General features: G+C 34.4%; 1 protein-coding gene across 6 annotated transcripts; it reads right to left on the reverse strand.

Moving 5' to 3' along the window:
* Positions 1-7,961: 7,961 nt before the first annotated feature.
* LOC110776762 (uncharacterized) lies at positions 7,962-16,600 on the reverse strand. 6 transcript variants are annotated; one of them, XR_008924771.1, is made up of 5 exons: positions 16,584-16,600; positions 9,880-10,951; positions 9,615-9,694; positions 9,319-9,519; positions 7,962-8,191 (listed from the first exon to the last, which is right to left on the reverse strand). XR_008924771.1 is itself a non-coding variant. In XM_021981326.2 (5 exons), the coding sequence occupies exons 1-4, from the start codon at positions 12,661-12,663 to the stop codon at positions 9,327-9,329; spliced, it is 489 nt and encodes a 162-aa protein (XP_021837018.2). In that variant the 5' UTR covers positions 12,664-13,113; the 3' UTR covers positions 7,962-8,191; positions 9,319-9,326. The 6 variants fall into 6 exon arrangements, 3 of the variants coding, with proteins under 3 accessions (XP_021837018.2, XP_021837019.2, XP_056689899.1); XR_008924772.1 differs by lacking the exon at positions 16,584-16,600 and adding an exon at positions 12,499-13,311 and having other exon boundaries at positions 9,880-10,641; XR_002530245.2 differs by lacking the exon at positions 16,584-16,600 and adding an exon at positions 12,499-13,243 and having other exon boundaries at positions 9,880-9,983.
* Between the last annotated feature and the right edge of the window lie 242 nt (positions 16,601-16,842).

Genomic DNA, 16,842 nt, shown 5'->3' on the forward strand with positions numbered 1-16,842 from the left:
TTAATATATATATATATATATATATATATATATATATATATATATATATTAAAATGAAACCTATTATATAGTAAAATGGACAACTCATATTATTAAATAGAACCACATCAAATCAGTAAGACTTACAATACAAAAGCTTGAAATATCTACAACAATATATTCCATCTAACGGTTTCTCTTGACACCCAACAAAAGAAATAAAAAATAAAATAGCTACTGCCCGGAATCCTCTAATGTTTCCCTTGCTTCTAGTGTAGTATCGAGCAACGTCCCAACAATCAAGGCCAAGGCATAGAAAGTGATGAGAAAAGTGCATTTAGTATGTCAGTCAAATTGGTTTTGGTGTACAGATCCTTAGTAGAAAACCAACCTTCACGAAATCAGCCACTAGCAAAGCGGTTCTCTGATCATGCAAAACTGAAAGCAGGGGTGCAGCAATAACTATATTATGTTAAAATATGTTCCATTTTTAAACGATATTATAAAGGCCAATGAATTCAGATAAGATCCAATTAACTCTTCTGTGACTTGTTTATGGATTAAACAAGCTCTATATATATCTAACTTGTCTAGAAGAACGAAGAAAAATGAAAATTAGTGGAAGTACCTAATTCATACCTGCATATCATCCATCATCTATTCAGCAGTCCAGCACAAAATCACACTATGTTTTCTAGAACCACCATTAACTACCATGTATACAGAAAGGGTCGGAGTCATTGTTGATACAGAAAGGTTCAGAGTCATTGTTGATACAGTCATTTCAAACAGCAGGAGATGTCACCCCACAGGCAAATTTACCAAGTTAAGATTGTGACCAGTTACAAGGCATTGATACATATCAAATATATATATGTAATTAGGTATCCTTAAGGGTATTAACCAACTAAAATTGAGAAGAAACTTGAACTTTTGGTTGTTCATGAAATGGGTTCACAGTTCATTGTTTATGGCTGCCTCTAGGCCATATTTGGTTTACTGGGTATGGTCCAAGAATAATACAAATTCAAGCTAATTTACATTCGAAAACTGAAAGCTCATTGTTAAATCACAGAACAACACAATTCAAATCCTGATTCAAAGAACATATAAGAAGTATCTAAACACTATGATTAAACTTAATCAACAACAAAGAAGCATCGAAAATCAAATCCCTATTTTCACCCAAATCAATTCACATAAAAAAATTCACAACAATCACTAATGAAATCCCGATTTTCACCCAAATCAATTAACATAAAAAATCCGCAAAATCGGGTAAATATAGAAAGGAAGGTAGGAGAGAGAAAATTATGAGATGGTCTCTAACTTATTCAAATTGCTCTAGGTCTATTCTCTTCAGATATTTTTTTAAAAAGAAAAAGAAAGGCAAAGTTACTATCGTTTTGAAGCAATCGGATCCATCCTTGCTTTTAAAATCATCGTCCTGTTACATAACATTTACCAGGACTACTTAACAATAAAAAAAACATATAAAAAGCAAAAAGGACAGTGTCCATCTATACCATTCGTAATCTGATCCTAGTACAAGGAAGGCTAATTTTATGTTTAACTCAACAAGGCAAAGCACTCAATTAAAACGTAATTGACAACATAAGCGTGCAAGAAGAAGAAAACCTTACTTGAGGAATGAGCAGCGCTGCAAAGAAGTCAATAAAAAAGAATCCAGTCAAATAATTAAGGGCAATTTTGCTTGGCAGATCAACCAAGACTCCAGTACCAACTGTTGGAAATAATGTAAAGAAAACCATGTGTGAAAATGTCCCACATTGATATAAATTAAATGTATGGTTTTCAAGGGAAGTATTTAAAGTAAAGGGGATTGTCCCACATGGGAAGAAAATGAACTCTTCCTTTTGTTTAAATATAGGGAAGGAATGTTTATACTTTGAAGTGCTTCCCCTAGTGGTTTGGGCTAGAAAGGGAATCCCCACACGCGCGCCGCCGCCGTCCGTCCGGCCGGTTCGTGTTCGTGGCACGTGGTCCATAACAATCGACCAGAACTATCGACGATTGAACAAATCCATAACAAATAACCAAAACCCTAGATTCGCAAAATTAACATAGGAAAGGGAAAACTCTAATGGACTTCGAAATTACAGCAGGAGATAGCAAATGCTTTGGCAACAACTTACTCAAGGACGACGACAAGGTGAATCGGAGATCCCAACCTTCAAAAATGGGTGAACCTTCATAAATCGAGATGTACTGCTTCGAGATCGATGTCTCCTTCTTCGCCGCGGATCCTAGGGTTTTGCTTATTCACTAAAATGGACAAATTAAGATAGGTTGGTTAGAGGAGATTTCAGATGAAGTCTCCTTCGAAAATGGAGTTTCTAAGAAGAGGATGAGAGAGAAAGTGAGGAGCTGAGCGGCGAATTAATGTAGGGTAGTCTACAGTACTTCTATCATATCTGAAATAATGTTGGAGGAATATGGCAGGCCCAGCCCATACATCTGCGTCGCACATTTGTTAATCTGCGAGGCAAATGACTATAGGATGCTCCCAAAGTCATTTGCCTCGCAGATTAACAAATGTGCGACGCACTTGATTGAGTCATTTGCCTCGCAGCTTTGTTAATCTGCGACGCAAATGACTCTGGGGGGCATCCTAGAGTCATTTGCCTCGCAGTTTAACAAAGCTGCGACGCAAATGACTTAATTTTATACTAAAATTTGTCATTTGCGTCACATGTTCAGAATGGCGTGGCAAATGCGGGGATGCAAATAAGCGTTTTTCTACTAGTGATGCATCAAATCCTTAATCAACTAGGATTAGATTAAAAAGATTAATTTCCTAAAGTTACTAGTTTTAATTAAGGTATAATTCTAATAGAATTAGATTACTTGAAACCTAGTAGACTTCTAATTCCATTATTTCTACCCTATAAATATGTGATGGCATTCACAATTTATGAACACATAATTTCAAGAATTCACATAGTTTTAAGGATTAAAACTAATATTAATTTGCCTCAAATTATTCGAATAACAGGATACCTTAGGTGCAATTCTAGTTAATTAAATCTAAGGCGGATCCGAACGTGTTGTGGACTATCTACGGAGGGACGACATTTGGAGTCCTAAACTTGTTCTTCTTCGGTTCGGGAGCAGCTAGGGAAGGCACGCTTCACATGTATGTATCCTAAATTATGCTAATTGTTATGTGGCAATTAATTTGGATTCCTGGCTTTATGGTTTTTTCGCATGAAATATATATGATTTATATGTATCATAACCTAACACATGTTACTAACAACATAAAGTGGGTTGAAGGTACTAAACACTTGATAGAAATATTTTATGAAATGGGGCTTTCTAGGAAGGATATTGTCGCGCTTTCTGGAGGCCACACACTGGTAAACTACATACCTTAGCCTGGACAATATTACAAATGTTAGGACTTTATTCTCTTAGATGGTACTTTGATTTTGTTTATTGCTTTTTCTTGGATAGTAACCACTGGGACACTATATGCTATTGAAGAAAAGATGAAGAGTATACAGTTAGATACAACAAGTGTAAATCCATATCTTGAAAATAGGGCCTTCATGCCAGTGAATAATAATGTTATTCATGATCAAGCTGTGTAAACACAATTATGTATACTATCTCAGTAGGGAAGATCAATTTAAGATCGAGATACGTGAAGATCCTTGCCACGGCAAGCTCTGCTTCCCTTTTTTGTGCAACAATCATTAAGGTGTTACTACTGCTGCGCTCTGTAGTAGCATACTCCGGCCAACTTATCTTGCAGCATAATTTAACAGTCCGTTAATTAATAACCGTTGATTAAGCTTTATTCTTACATCCCTCTTCAAAGCCGTCAACTATAATAAGTGTAGTTTCTGTTAAAATCAATAATCTAGAAAAATCTAGAAACATGTAATAAAATATCTAGACTATCCTAAACAAATATCTAAGAGTAGAAAAACCTAGAACTATCTACAAAGGGAAGAAAGTAGAATAGTCTAGAATAGAATAGTCTAGAGAAGTGTAGTGGTGGAAACCACCAACATTGTACTACTATAAATATGTAGCATTGTAAATCATTAGTCAATACAACAAGAACAATTCCCCACAAAAGTATCTTTGTAATTCCTCTTCCATACTCAAAGATCATCAACATTACTCAATCAATTAACCACAAATAAACTAAAGCCCACTACATCTTCCTAAATATTTCCAACAGTTTCATGAGCTTATGTGCGGAATAAGCTCGAGTACGTGCTACAATCTGGATTTTGTAAGTAAGATCAGGCTAGTTTTGATTGGAAACTACAAAACAAAGCAAAAAAGACATCTTCTTTCCTTAGTTTTTATCGTGTTTGATTTAGGAGACCAGAAATCATCGTCTTCTCAGGTGGGCATCCACGCGCGATAGTGAGCGGTCCCATCCTAGGAATAGAAAAAGCCAAAAATATTACATTTAAAAAACAGGAAAATAATAAAAAAAAAAAAAAAGATAAAAGATTAGTTTATCAATTACAAATAGGAAAAATTGATGGAAATAAGTTAACCTTTGTCCTGTTTATTAATATTAAGTCTGACTTTCAATTATATTTCATTAAGTTAACCTTTTATACCCATTCAACAAGTTGTATAACCGGTAACCTGCTAGTTTAATAGTCAACAAGTAAGCTTTCACATTTCCCTCCAAAAATGCACGTACGTGGCATAAACTTATGAAAAATACCATCGACCTCACAATTTCTTGGGCTTATAACAAAAAAAAAAGAAAATAAAAACTAAAAGTTATTTGTCGCTCGTTGCATTCAACAAGTTTCATCGATCGTCATTCTCTCCCATAGCCATAACCATAACTGAGCTTCACCCACCTTTGGTACTTCTTCTTTATTAATGAAATCATCGAGAAAAATTGATATCGACGCTTCCTACAAGGAATAAAGAGCAATTAATTCATTTTCAAGTTAAAGTAACAGGTATAAATTGAGAACCCTAATAATTTGAATTATGAATTCTAGGTTAATTTTGTTACTTAAAAAAGCAATTTTCTTAAGTATAAGAATTAAATTTTTATTCGTGGGTAAATTTCGTTGTTGGTAGGATGAATTATTAACAAAATTTCATTATTGAGTTGGGTTAATTGAATTATATTGGGGCTCAACTAAAAATTTGAAACTGAAATTGGCTAGTTTATCCTAGAAACTGAACTTTTTAATAAGAAGCAGTTGCTTAGTTTTTAGATAAAAGAGGTGTCGTAAGGTGTATTTTTCACTGAAATTGGCTTAATTTTCCAACTTTTATGCTAACTTTGCAACATACAGAGTACTAAAAGAATACCCAGAAAGATGTTTAAACTTTAAAGTGCAAATCGTATAAAAATGGGATAGTGGATTGCAATTGGAGTATTCGGTTTATGGGTTTCATAGGAGTACTCTTCGTATCTCCTTGTTTTGGATGTTTCTTGTACAAGTGTTGGGATCAGTTTTTGTGGAAGTGTTTGGGAATCCATGGAAGATTGAGAAATTTGTTAGGATTTAAGTGATTATCTGAAAGTACAAGGAAAATGAGGAAGTTTAATGGAGGAAGGGAAGTAGTTCAAGGTGAAGTAGTTAAACGAAGAGGAATGGATGAAGTCATGAAACTAAGTAAAATAACAATAAAACTAAAATTAACATGACATGTCATATTGGCATTGCCACGTAATAGTTGCTACCAAATAACCAGTTAAGTAGCGATTTAAGTAGCGTTTAGCGGTTGGGTAGCTTTTGTTAAACGTTAAAATTAGTAGCGTTTAAGGTAGCGGGTAGCGTTTGACAAATTTATAATAAAGTTTTAAATACTATTCTTGCTTTTATTTTTATTTTTATAATATCAACCGCTACTTTTACCGAACACTCATGTTAGTTACCCGCTACTTTGACAGCTAACCGTTACCCGCTACTATTCACCGCTACTCGCTACTTTAACAACTACCCGCTACTCAACTGTTAAACACTACCCGCTACCGCTAATTTTTCCGAACAGGGCCTTAATATAACTTGTTGAAAATAAATGGGTATAAAAGGATAACTTAATCAGATATAATTTAAAATTAGATTTATTATTAATAAATAGGGAAAAGCTTAACTGATTTTGATCAATTTTTCCTTACAAATATAGTAAAAAAAAATTGGTGAGAGAGATGGGCTAGGCCCGTAAACAAAACGCAATTATAAACATAGTGGATGTTGAGTCGATATGGTTTTGATGATAACAAACTAAAGTAATCAACTAACGTGGTTTTCAAGTTGTATGTGTGCAAGGATCAATAATGAATAGTTTTGCCCAAGTCATCAATAATAAAGCTTACTGGAAGTTGATGATTGTGAGATGCTTATAACAAAGAAGCATAAAATCCAGAGCTGGAATTGCAGAGCGGTTCCTAAGGATGAACTCTAGAGAAGCTGTGAGTTATAAAGTTCCTGCGGAAGAACTGAAACTCCAGATGAGCTAGAGGAATCCCGAAAGAGAAGCAGTTGTTCCTGAGGAACACTTGTTCCCGAGGATCAACCATTGTTCCTGAGGAGCACTTGTTCCCGAGGAACAACCAATATGAGGAGCACTTGTTCCTGAGAAACAACCAATATGCGGAGCACTTGTTCCTGATGAACAACCAACATGCGGAGCAGCATGAAAAATGAAGACAAGAAACATAAGTTTATTTTCTAGGATTCATGTGAGTATGTGGAAACGTGAAAGGTAATGGAACTAGGTATATATCAAAAGGAACTCGTGGAACTCGTGTCAGTGGAACTCGTGTCTAGAAACTTGGTCTGCATCCTAAATATAACATTAGTGTGCATTAATCTAATTGTTAGTAAGTTTAGAATATAAACGTGATTTAGGATAGTTTATTTAAGAGTTCTAATTTGATTAAAAGTCTTTAATAAATAGGTAATTGACTAAATCTAGGAATCTTAATAAGATAAATATGTTTTATATTTTGGAATTCATTAATTCATTTATTAGAGTCCTATTAACTTGGGTATCTTGGAATTAATTAATTAATTAATTAATTAATTAGAGTCAAATTGATTTGGGTATCCTAGGTAGTCTAATATTAATTTAAAAGGTCTTGCGCGCACAAGGTGTACAATAAATTTATTGTACACCAAGATAACTTTTACCTATTTTTTTGGAACTTTAACCTAGTTTTGATTAACTTTTATATTAGGAAAAAAATAGTTGATAGAAAACATATTAAAGGTTTAAATGATTAATTTTATACATTATTAGTGATTTTGAAAAAATAAGTTTTACTAAAATGAAAAAACTTATCAATAAAAAATTAATAACTTTTACCTATATAAGCTTAACTTTTAAGCATTTTGTGTTATCTTTTACTTAGATGTACAATATTTATTGTACACCCTTTGTAAGTAAGAATTTGTGATATTAATTTACGTTCATTAGTAGATTAATTAAGTAGGTTCCTATTAAGTTAATCAGTTAATAAATCACGTTAAATATAACTGACATATTAGTTATTGATTTTAGGATCCTGCCTAGACACTAGGATGCATTACTTGGTATTGCACTAGAGGAAAAAACCTCAAGTGCGGGGTCATTTTAAGGGGTTTTGTGCGGGCTTTTACATGTGCAGCACATGGACTGCCCGCACTTGATGTTTCTCAAGTGCCGCCAATTTGGAAAATGAGCCCGCACTTGACATATTTTGTGCTGCCAATTTTAAAATATGAGCCCGCACTTGACATATTTGTTGCTGCCAATATTAAAAATGAGCCCGCACTTGACATATTTGGTGCTGCCAAATTTAAACATGAGCCCGCACTTGACATAAAAATGGGCAACACAAGCATAAAAATGAGCCGCACTTGATATATAAATGAGCCGCACTTGGCCTATAAATGAGCAGCACTTGATAGATTTGTTGTATAACCGATTTCCCTGCTACATATTACAATTGGACCACGCCACTGATTAACCTCCATACGTCATATAAATAGTATCCAATTATATAGATAATTAAATTAAATGGTATATAATTGTAAATATAAAAGTCGATTACATTACAATCATATGAAAAACTAGCTAGCATCCGTAATTTAAGATTCAGTACAAGAAAATATCAAAGACAATCACTGGTAATGAAATTTGCCAACATTTCTCGAACTTCATCTATCTCCTCAAAGGTGAAAGGCCGCTCCCTCGGATTATTGTATACCTTAAAAAGATGGACCATCAAAAAATATATATACACTTTAGTTATATTATAAATATTGAATCGTACAATAAATTAAGACTTAATTTGTTCATAACAAAAAAAAAATGAACGGTAATAATAAAATTGGTTAATTTCGGTCCCAACTTTCATCTAATGAACTTAAATGAGTATTTTAAAGTCTTTCCTTGTTTAATACACTTAGTTTTATGATTCAAATACTCATTCTCACCATTTTGGTGAATTTATGCACATTTAAGCTTCGTTAGTTCATTATCGGTCACGTTTTGACTAAAATGGCTAATTTCGGTCCCAACTTTCAACTAATGAACTTAAATGAGTATTTTAAAGTCTTTCCATATTTAATACACTTAGTTTTACGTTCTAAAGACTCATTCTCACCCATTTTGGTGAAGTTATGCACATTTAAACTTCGTTAGTTCATTATCGGTCACGTTTTGACTAAAATGGCTTATTTCGGTCCCAACTTTCATCTAATGAACTTAAATGAGTATTTTAAAGTCTTTCCATGTTTAATACACTTAGTTTTATGTTTCAAATACTTATTCTCACCATTTTGGTGAACTTATGCACATTTAAGCTTCGTTAGTTCATTATCGGTCACGTTTTGACTAAAATGGCTAATTTCGGTCCCAACTTTCAACTAATGAACTTATGAGTATTTTAAAGTCTTTCAAGTGCTTTAATTCTTAGAATTATTTGATACAAATATATGATGAAGATAAAACTAACAAATGCTATACCAATTAGTAGAGTCAATCTCATTATTTCGATCAACGAATGAATCAGGATTTAGTTTTCCTGATCCATCTTGCAACGTCAATTGATTATGTATAAGCTTATCTCTCATTTTAAAATAATGTGGTAAATTTTTTACAATAATGATGAATAATTTGGAATTTGTATAATGATGCAGGACATGGAGGATAATATCAAGATAGTAGAAATGGATCGCGGAGATTTTATATCAAATGTTGACAGCAAGAATAGCTATTCGATATCAAGCCAACAACAGATAGATGATCGAATGGACAATAGAATGTCTACATATTATTCTAGACAAAACCAGAATGCATACATAAAGCAACAGGACTATCAGCAATAATCACCAGCTCCTTCAGCCATCATAGAGTTGAGCCCAAGAACTTGCAGTGGCCACTTTCCTATCCCACCTAGGTAAGGTGATAGATTGTACTTCATTTCCTATCCCACCTTGCCACCCATACATAGCAGAAGATTGCAAATGGGTGGCACTTAATGGCCGAAGATTCCAAATGGGTGGCACTTTGGAGAAAAAATTGAATGACCATCTGCAGGGAAGAAATAATACAGAAGCAACATTATGATAATGAGCACCCAAATACAAGTATATAATTATATAAAACAAACAATGATGCAATCTCACATTGCTCCTCTTTGTAAAAAGGGGTCTGCATCGGAGTCAGCATTGTAATTGTAAATTTCACATTCAGAGAGTTTGACCACCTACATTAAGTTAAATAAATATGATCCTTAGTCAAACAAATAAACCCGATTCAATGACTTATCTAAAAAAATTAAAAGAATTGTGACCTTATTTTGATGACTATAATATCTGCAAGGTCTTTACAAAAGACCCCCTAAAAATTTAAGGTCAATGTTGACATAATTGGCAATTGCAATAAACTTACTCTATCCAAGGCCTTGTACAAGTCTTCAAGGAGTGAACTACCACCATTAGCCTCAATCCATTCCCAAACGCAGAAAAGGTCAAATAAGCATCAAAAAGCCAACACTAGATCATAAACGGAACACTTCAAGTCTTAATTCCTTTAATTCTTTAGACTATTATAAACTGACAAATTTAAGTAACAATCTACACTATGTGAACTCTGAAAACAGAAGAAATACATGACAAACTAATATAGACTTCTCTACAACTGTAGTGTTTCACACTCGCAATACAAGTTTTCCTTATTACCCCAAAAATAATGAGATTTCCTCTATACAACTGTAGTGTTTCACGTTTTGACTAAAATAACTTTTTTCGGTTACAACTTTCAATTAATGAACTTAAATAAGTATTTTAAACCCGTTAGATGTTTAATATACTTAGATTTATTTTTCTAAGACTCATACTCACCTATTTTGGCCAAAGTATGCACTTTTGAGGCTTGTTTGATCATATGAAAGAAATTCCTATCTAGCAAGTTCATGTTTCTAGAATTCCTCCAATCATGAAATAATTATAATATAAAAACACTAGTTATTGATCGAGTTAAAACGCAGCTTTTAACACTTCGGAGTTGATCAAAGGTTTAAGTTCTATATATGCAGACTATTTAAGAACAATTTACACATAGAATTTTATTAATAGGTATGTTACAATGGTTCATGCACACTAGCCGCTGCAACACTGCATCAGCTCTGTAGACCAGCATGAGACTTAGTACCTATATTGGTGACACATAAGTGATGCACAACAGAAACAGAAGTTCAGATTAGAGTGCAGAGCAGTATGCAGCAGTAGTAAACAACATGAGCAGTAAGCAAAGCAGTAAATAGCATCCACAGTCCAACACTAACTTTGATATTCTTGTCTTTCCTCTTCACACCACCTTACTCTAGCCTCAATTTACTTGCTCATTGCTATGAGCCTTGAGTTGACGTAATCTATTTGCATTATCATTATGGTTATACGAACTTCTTCATGCTTGAAAAGTAGATAATCATTTGATGCTTTAATATCTACGAATATTTCCACTACATATGTACACAGGAATGAAACATAAGACAAAAACAAACAAAATACAAAATCTAGAAATAGAAGAGGAATAGTTATAACATCTGGCACATATTAATCAAACTATTGTAAGCCTCTTTTAGTTATCAATGTTCTGCTCACAATGCAATTCAGCTGTTGATATTGATGTTCTGCTCACAATGCAATTCTAACGGCCAAAATCCTACATCATTCCAGCTGAACATATTTTAATCTAAACCTATTATTCCATAGTATTCTTAGATAGATTGTAATGGTTTATTAGTTTGGCAAACTAGTAGGACTAGACTCAAACTGAATATTGAAGAAGTAAATCTTGGGATCAGGACAGCCTTAGTTTGTGGTGCTGTGTGAAGACTGAACAGAGATACTGAACAAAGTTTTAAATGCTTACAGAATTAGCTTTAAAAAGGTAGAAGAGATGCCAGTTTATCGAGTTTTCAGTTTGTGCGTTCTTGGTGTACAGACATGCTACTGCTGTCATTGAATTTGAAATACTCTTGCATCTACAACTTATACAGGCTTCCTATTCTATTTTATCTTACCTAATTTTACTACTATATTTGAAAGTTATACGGAGTATAATCCTATGTACAATTATAACAAAACAGGGAAGCAAGGGCTGTACTAGCTCTTTCAATATCCGCTGCCTTGCCGCCTAAAATCGCAAGAGATTTGAGAAATGAGAACCAAAGTTATTAATGAAACAGAGACTAAATTCATGAAGATGTAACCATGTCCTAAACAATATTTTCTTTTATCAGGTATATAAGCTAATAGGATGGGATCAGCTAATAACGTCAATCTCACTTTCTTCAAGTCCTATTTGGCCTCCTCGGCTTCTTTTCACATCTGCAACATCCCAACCTTCTTTACCGGTGCATCCTATGATTGACGTCTCACATGCCCAAACAAATGTAGCCGATTCTCCCAATTTGTACCCGAACTCCAACTTCCTATGAATACATACATTCCTAATTCTATCCGTGCTTCCACACATCCATCTCATCAGAACACATCTTAGCTACATTCATCTTCTTAATATGCTCTTTCTTTAATGCCCATCATCCTAACCCATATAACAGTGTTGGTTTACTTGTCTTCCTATAGAAAAAAACGCCACGATCACACAATAAAGCTCTCCAGTTTATCCACTTACACTTAATTCTATGAGACATTATTATAAATCGATCAACAAGTATTCAAAACATTCATAGGTAACTTCTTACCAACTACTGTCCCAACAACTTTGCTTCGCCACCTCCCAATAATAAAATGTCACTCCATTCCAGCGAAACAATTTTATTCAATAACCAAAAAAAACGCAGAACCAAGATTGATCTTCCACCACCCCATAAAGAAAACCCATAAAATTCAGCATCTCACTTAAACAATCACATTCTTACAAAATGCAACCAATAAGACAAACCACAGAGCTCAAATTAATCAAAAAATCAAACTACAACGGAAATTTTAAGCAAAATTCAAAAAAATAAAATCAGCAAAAATGAGTTAACAACGAAATTACCCTTTTCTTCTGCTTTTGAGGCAAAATATTAGCACGAACAGCCTTAGCAGCAGAAATGGTCTCATTTTGAATCTGCATAAGCGTAGTCCTCTTCGATTTCCAGTCAGTAACTGGTTTCCCTAACGATGAGGGCGGTGGCATCGTCGTAGACGCCGCCATTTGCATTGGCGCAGGTGCCGCCGACGAAGAGGACGACGATTGTGGCGGCGGCGGCGCCTTCGTGTCCGAATTTTGCGCCCAAAGAAGAACCAGAGAGGTGAAGGAGAGAAACCAGAGAGGGGAAGAGAGAGAACTGGGAAAATGGAGTTAGGTTGAACCAGAGGAGAGGAAGGAGAGAGAAGGGGAAATGAAAGTTTTTTGATATATTTTGTGCGGGTCTTTCGTAAAATAGCCCGCACTTGAACTCAAGTACTGCCAATTTTCGAAAATGAGCCCGCACTTGTGAAAATAATTTTTTTGTGTGTGTGTGTGCGCTCTCAAGTGCTGCTAATTTATCAAATGAGCCGCACTTGAAGGGAAGCACATGGCAATTTTTCCTCTAGTGTCCTCTAGTGTTGGCTTGTTCCCCAAGATAATCACATTATACTCCACGTTCATATATCACGTTCAACAGTTAGTGGGTTAGTGGTTGTGCTTGTTTCCCAAGTAAAGAATCATGGAGTAGTGGCCAAGGCATTCTTGAGTGCTATAAAAAGATGCATCATCATTCATTCTAAAGTGTCTGACTCTAGCAGTCTTTCCAGTATGTCTGGTTTAAGAGGAAAAATATTTTAAAAGAAACATGTTTTGTTTTCCACGTTCTTGAGTCAGTCTATTAGTTTCAAGTTCCTATGAGTTCCTTGTTCCTCATTGTTCTTTCACGTGATACATACTAGAGGGATACTAATCAATTATCAATCATATATATATTGAGAGTTGGTCAAGGGTTGAGTGAGCTCTTGTAAAGGGCATTGGTCAAGGGTTTGAGTGAATTCTTGTATCAAAATTTGGGCAGGAACTTGAGTGAGTTTATGATGTGTATGGGGTAGGAATTTGAGTGAGTTCCTGTTGTATTTGGGTAGGATTTGAGTGAAGTCTATAAGAGAGAAATATGGAGGCTTTAAGTGAAGCAAAAGAGTCAAGAGAGACTTATAGGGAAGTTAGTGAGAGCGTAGTTGTTTGAGGAACAACTATTGGGAACTTGAGTTCGTAGAGGAACTCAAGTAATGCTCGAGTTCCTTATAGGTTTGTAACTGAGTTGTTTCCCTATAGTGAAAAGAGTTTGAGTTGAAATCCCTAGTGGGTCGAGGTTTTCTTTCTAGTTGGGCCTAGAAAGTTTCCTCGTAAATTTCTCTTGCATTGTCTCTCTACTTGCTTTAAGTTCCTATATAATTCCGCAAAATTGAGTAGCAAGATCCACATTACAATTCACCCCCCTCTTGTAGTGTTCCATCCGAATAACAGTGGACTTTATAATTGAGGTGTTGACATGATTAAGACTGAAAAGCACATCTAAAGTGCACTTTTTCTATACATGTGCATATCATGTAAAAAGAAAATTAATAGTGTCTATCAATGGACATAAAAATATCCTTATGTGTATGGTGTACCTATATGCACCTAAGATTTTTAAAGTCTGATCAAAGACTTGTGTAAGATATTTCACATGTTTAAAAATTCTAAGGATCGATTAAAATATAAAAAATGGTTTATATTGTGCAAACTTTCTAAAAGAAATAAATTAACCATTTGCCTCTACATAATTCATTCAAGGCAGTTACTCAGGCCCGTATTTGAAACTTTGCGTTCGTTTCTTTTTCTTTGATGCACAATCCATGTTATGGTAACATTTCTTATTTCTACAACCATATGTCAATTAATCAAATGTCATATTAATAAATTCAACAAGCATATGTCAATTAATCAAATGTCATATTAATAAACTAATTCATGCCGTAATATATAGAGCTAGTTTATTTGATTTTGCCAATATTGTACTCGCAATCTTGATTCAAACCTTGAAAAAAAAAATGAGAAAATGAGTATATAAACAGGCACAATATAATTACAGAAACTGCACCTTATGTCCTCCGTAATTGATAATACTTTGGACAAAAACAAAAAAAAGTTATTCCTCATTTTTTCTATCTTTTCCATAATCATAATTATATATGTGTGAATTGTGTCCTAACTAATTGAAGGGAAAACACATGATTGGTTACATATAAAATAGTTTTTTCTAACGCGTTCCATGTTTTTGACTTTGGTGCATCTACATGCAGCTAACAATGTTACAACATCGAACTTAAATATTTGGTTTGATTCGGTCCTATCAAATAATTTGAACTCCAACGTGTAAAGATGTCAAATTTGGTTCTGGTTTGGTTGGAATCCATGACTTTTAGCACAATATAAATAGCAATATTAGCAATAAATTAGAGATAATATTGTTGAATAGTTGGTTAATGATGATGTAGGTTGTAAAAACATACATACCATTAGCATATAAAATGCTAAAAAAACAAGATGCCAACCAAGCCACAACCAAATTTGACATCTATACACGTTGGAGACCAAATTACATAATAGAAGAATCAAACCCAGTACTCAATTTGTATGCTATAACATTATTGTATACATATAGTTACACCACAGCCAATAAAATGATATACGCATTAAGGAAAAGTGTACCATTTTGCTATGGTATCATTGTAACTTCATGCATTTTATATTTATATCTTTATTTTTATAAATTCTTTTTTTCTTTTTTTTTACGAGCTAGAACTTTGACAATTAATTTCTATCTGAACATAATAATCTATCCATACTAATATATTAAATAGCGTCTCTAATAACGTGTGTGTGCCATGTAAAACTCTTTAATCACTAGCTAGAACCAGAGCTGTTAAAACGGTTACTCGAGTCGGGTCCGGATCTGGTCATCTCGGGTCTCGGGTCATGAACTGGTCGGGTCGTGTCGGGTCATTTTATCACCGGGTGCAGGTCGGGTTCAGGTCGGGTTCGGTCAGGTTGAAAATTTGTCGGGTCATGTCGGGTTATTCTTACATTTCGGTTAAGGTCGGGTTCGGGTCGGGTCTTTTTCTAGCCGGGTACAATTATGGGTTCGGGTCTTAACGAGTCGGGTCAAGTTCGGATCGGATAATTACCGGGTCGGTTATAATTCAGGTCGGGTTAAGACCGGGTACGATAGCTATCAGGATTAGTCACGTTTTAACCTTATAATTAACTTTTATAAATTTGGTTAAATTTGGTTTAGCGTTTTTCACTTGTTCTAGATTAGGTAATTATAAAAAAATATATTAACTTGATTTAAATTATTATTTAGTTACGTCAATGACAAATCGGGTTGTCAACAAGTCGCGTAAATTCAGGTAACAGATTGTCACGAATTGAGTCAATAACAGGTTTCATGGAATTATAATTGGATTCGGGTTGACATCGGGTCGGGTGTTGAATCGGGTTCGGGTCATTTTTCGGTCGGGTAAGCTGACTCAGTTTTGTTATCGGTTATATTTCGGTCGGGTATCAGGTTCGGGTTCGGGTCATGCATTAACGGGTCGAAATCGGTCGTCGGTTTTAACGGGTTGGCTACGGTCGGGTTACGGGTTTTCTATTTTAACAAAATTTCGGATCTCGGGTCGGGTCCGGGTCCTTAAAAATACAGGTCGGTTCAGGTCGGTTTCTCGAGTCGGGTCAGTTTTTGACAGCTCTAGCTAGAACATGCCATGTCTACTTCCTAACAAAAATATATATCACATGTAACATAAATCAAAAATTTCTTACAATAAATTCTTACATGGGACCTGTCACGCGTAAAGTTAATATCTTCCCATTTTAGTCAACCACTAGATATGATCTTTATTTCACATAAATACATACAACTTATAACATCCAACCGTATAATATACACCAACTTTTTACATAATGCAAACTATAATATAAACCGGGACATCGCCCGGACCAAACACTAGTTATTTTCTATAAACCGACGATTTAAATTAAATACAAGTACGGAATATTTTATAACAATAACCCAAAAACGCAATTTATATAATATAATTCAAGATGGAGCAAGATTACATTACCCTCAAAATTAGACATCGAAACCCGGATACGTTACATCAATGTTTGTAAACTTCTTAAGGGAAGCAATGAAGAATTTGAAATTCGGTGTTAAATAGAAGAACTTGAAAACAGAATATATAATGCAATAGTTGGAACAAAAAAATAAAGGGTTGAGATAAATAGTTAGGATGTCGAAAAAGTGAATGAAGAACCTTGGAAAAAGATAGTTAAGATGTTGCCATTTTGTGGCCATTTTTATTTACCGGATCATATTTAGAT

This window comes from Spinacia oleracea, chromosome 6 (genome assembly GCF_020520425.1).
Source record: "Spinacia oleracea cultivar Varoflay chromosome 6, BTI_SOV_V1, whole genome shotgun sequence".
Taxonomy (NCBI): domain Eukaryota; kingdom Viridiplantae; phylum Streptophyta; class Magnoliopsida; order Caryophyllales; family Amaranthaceae; genus Spinacia; species Spinacia oleracea.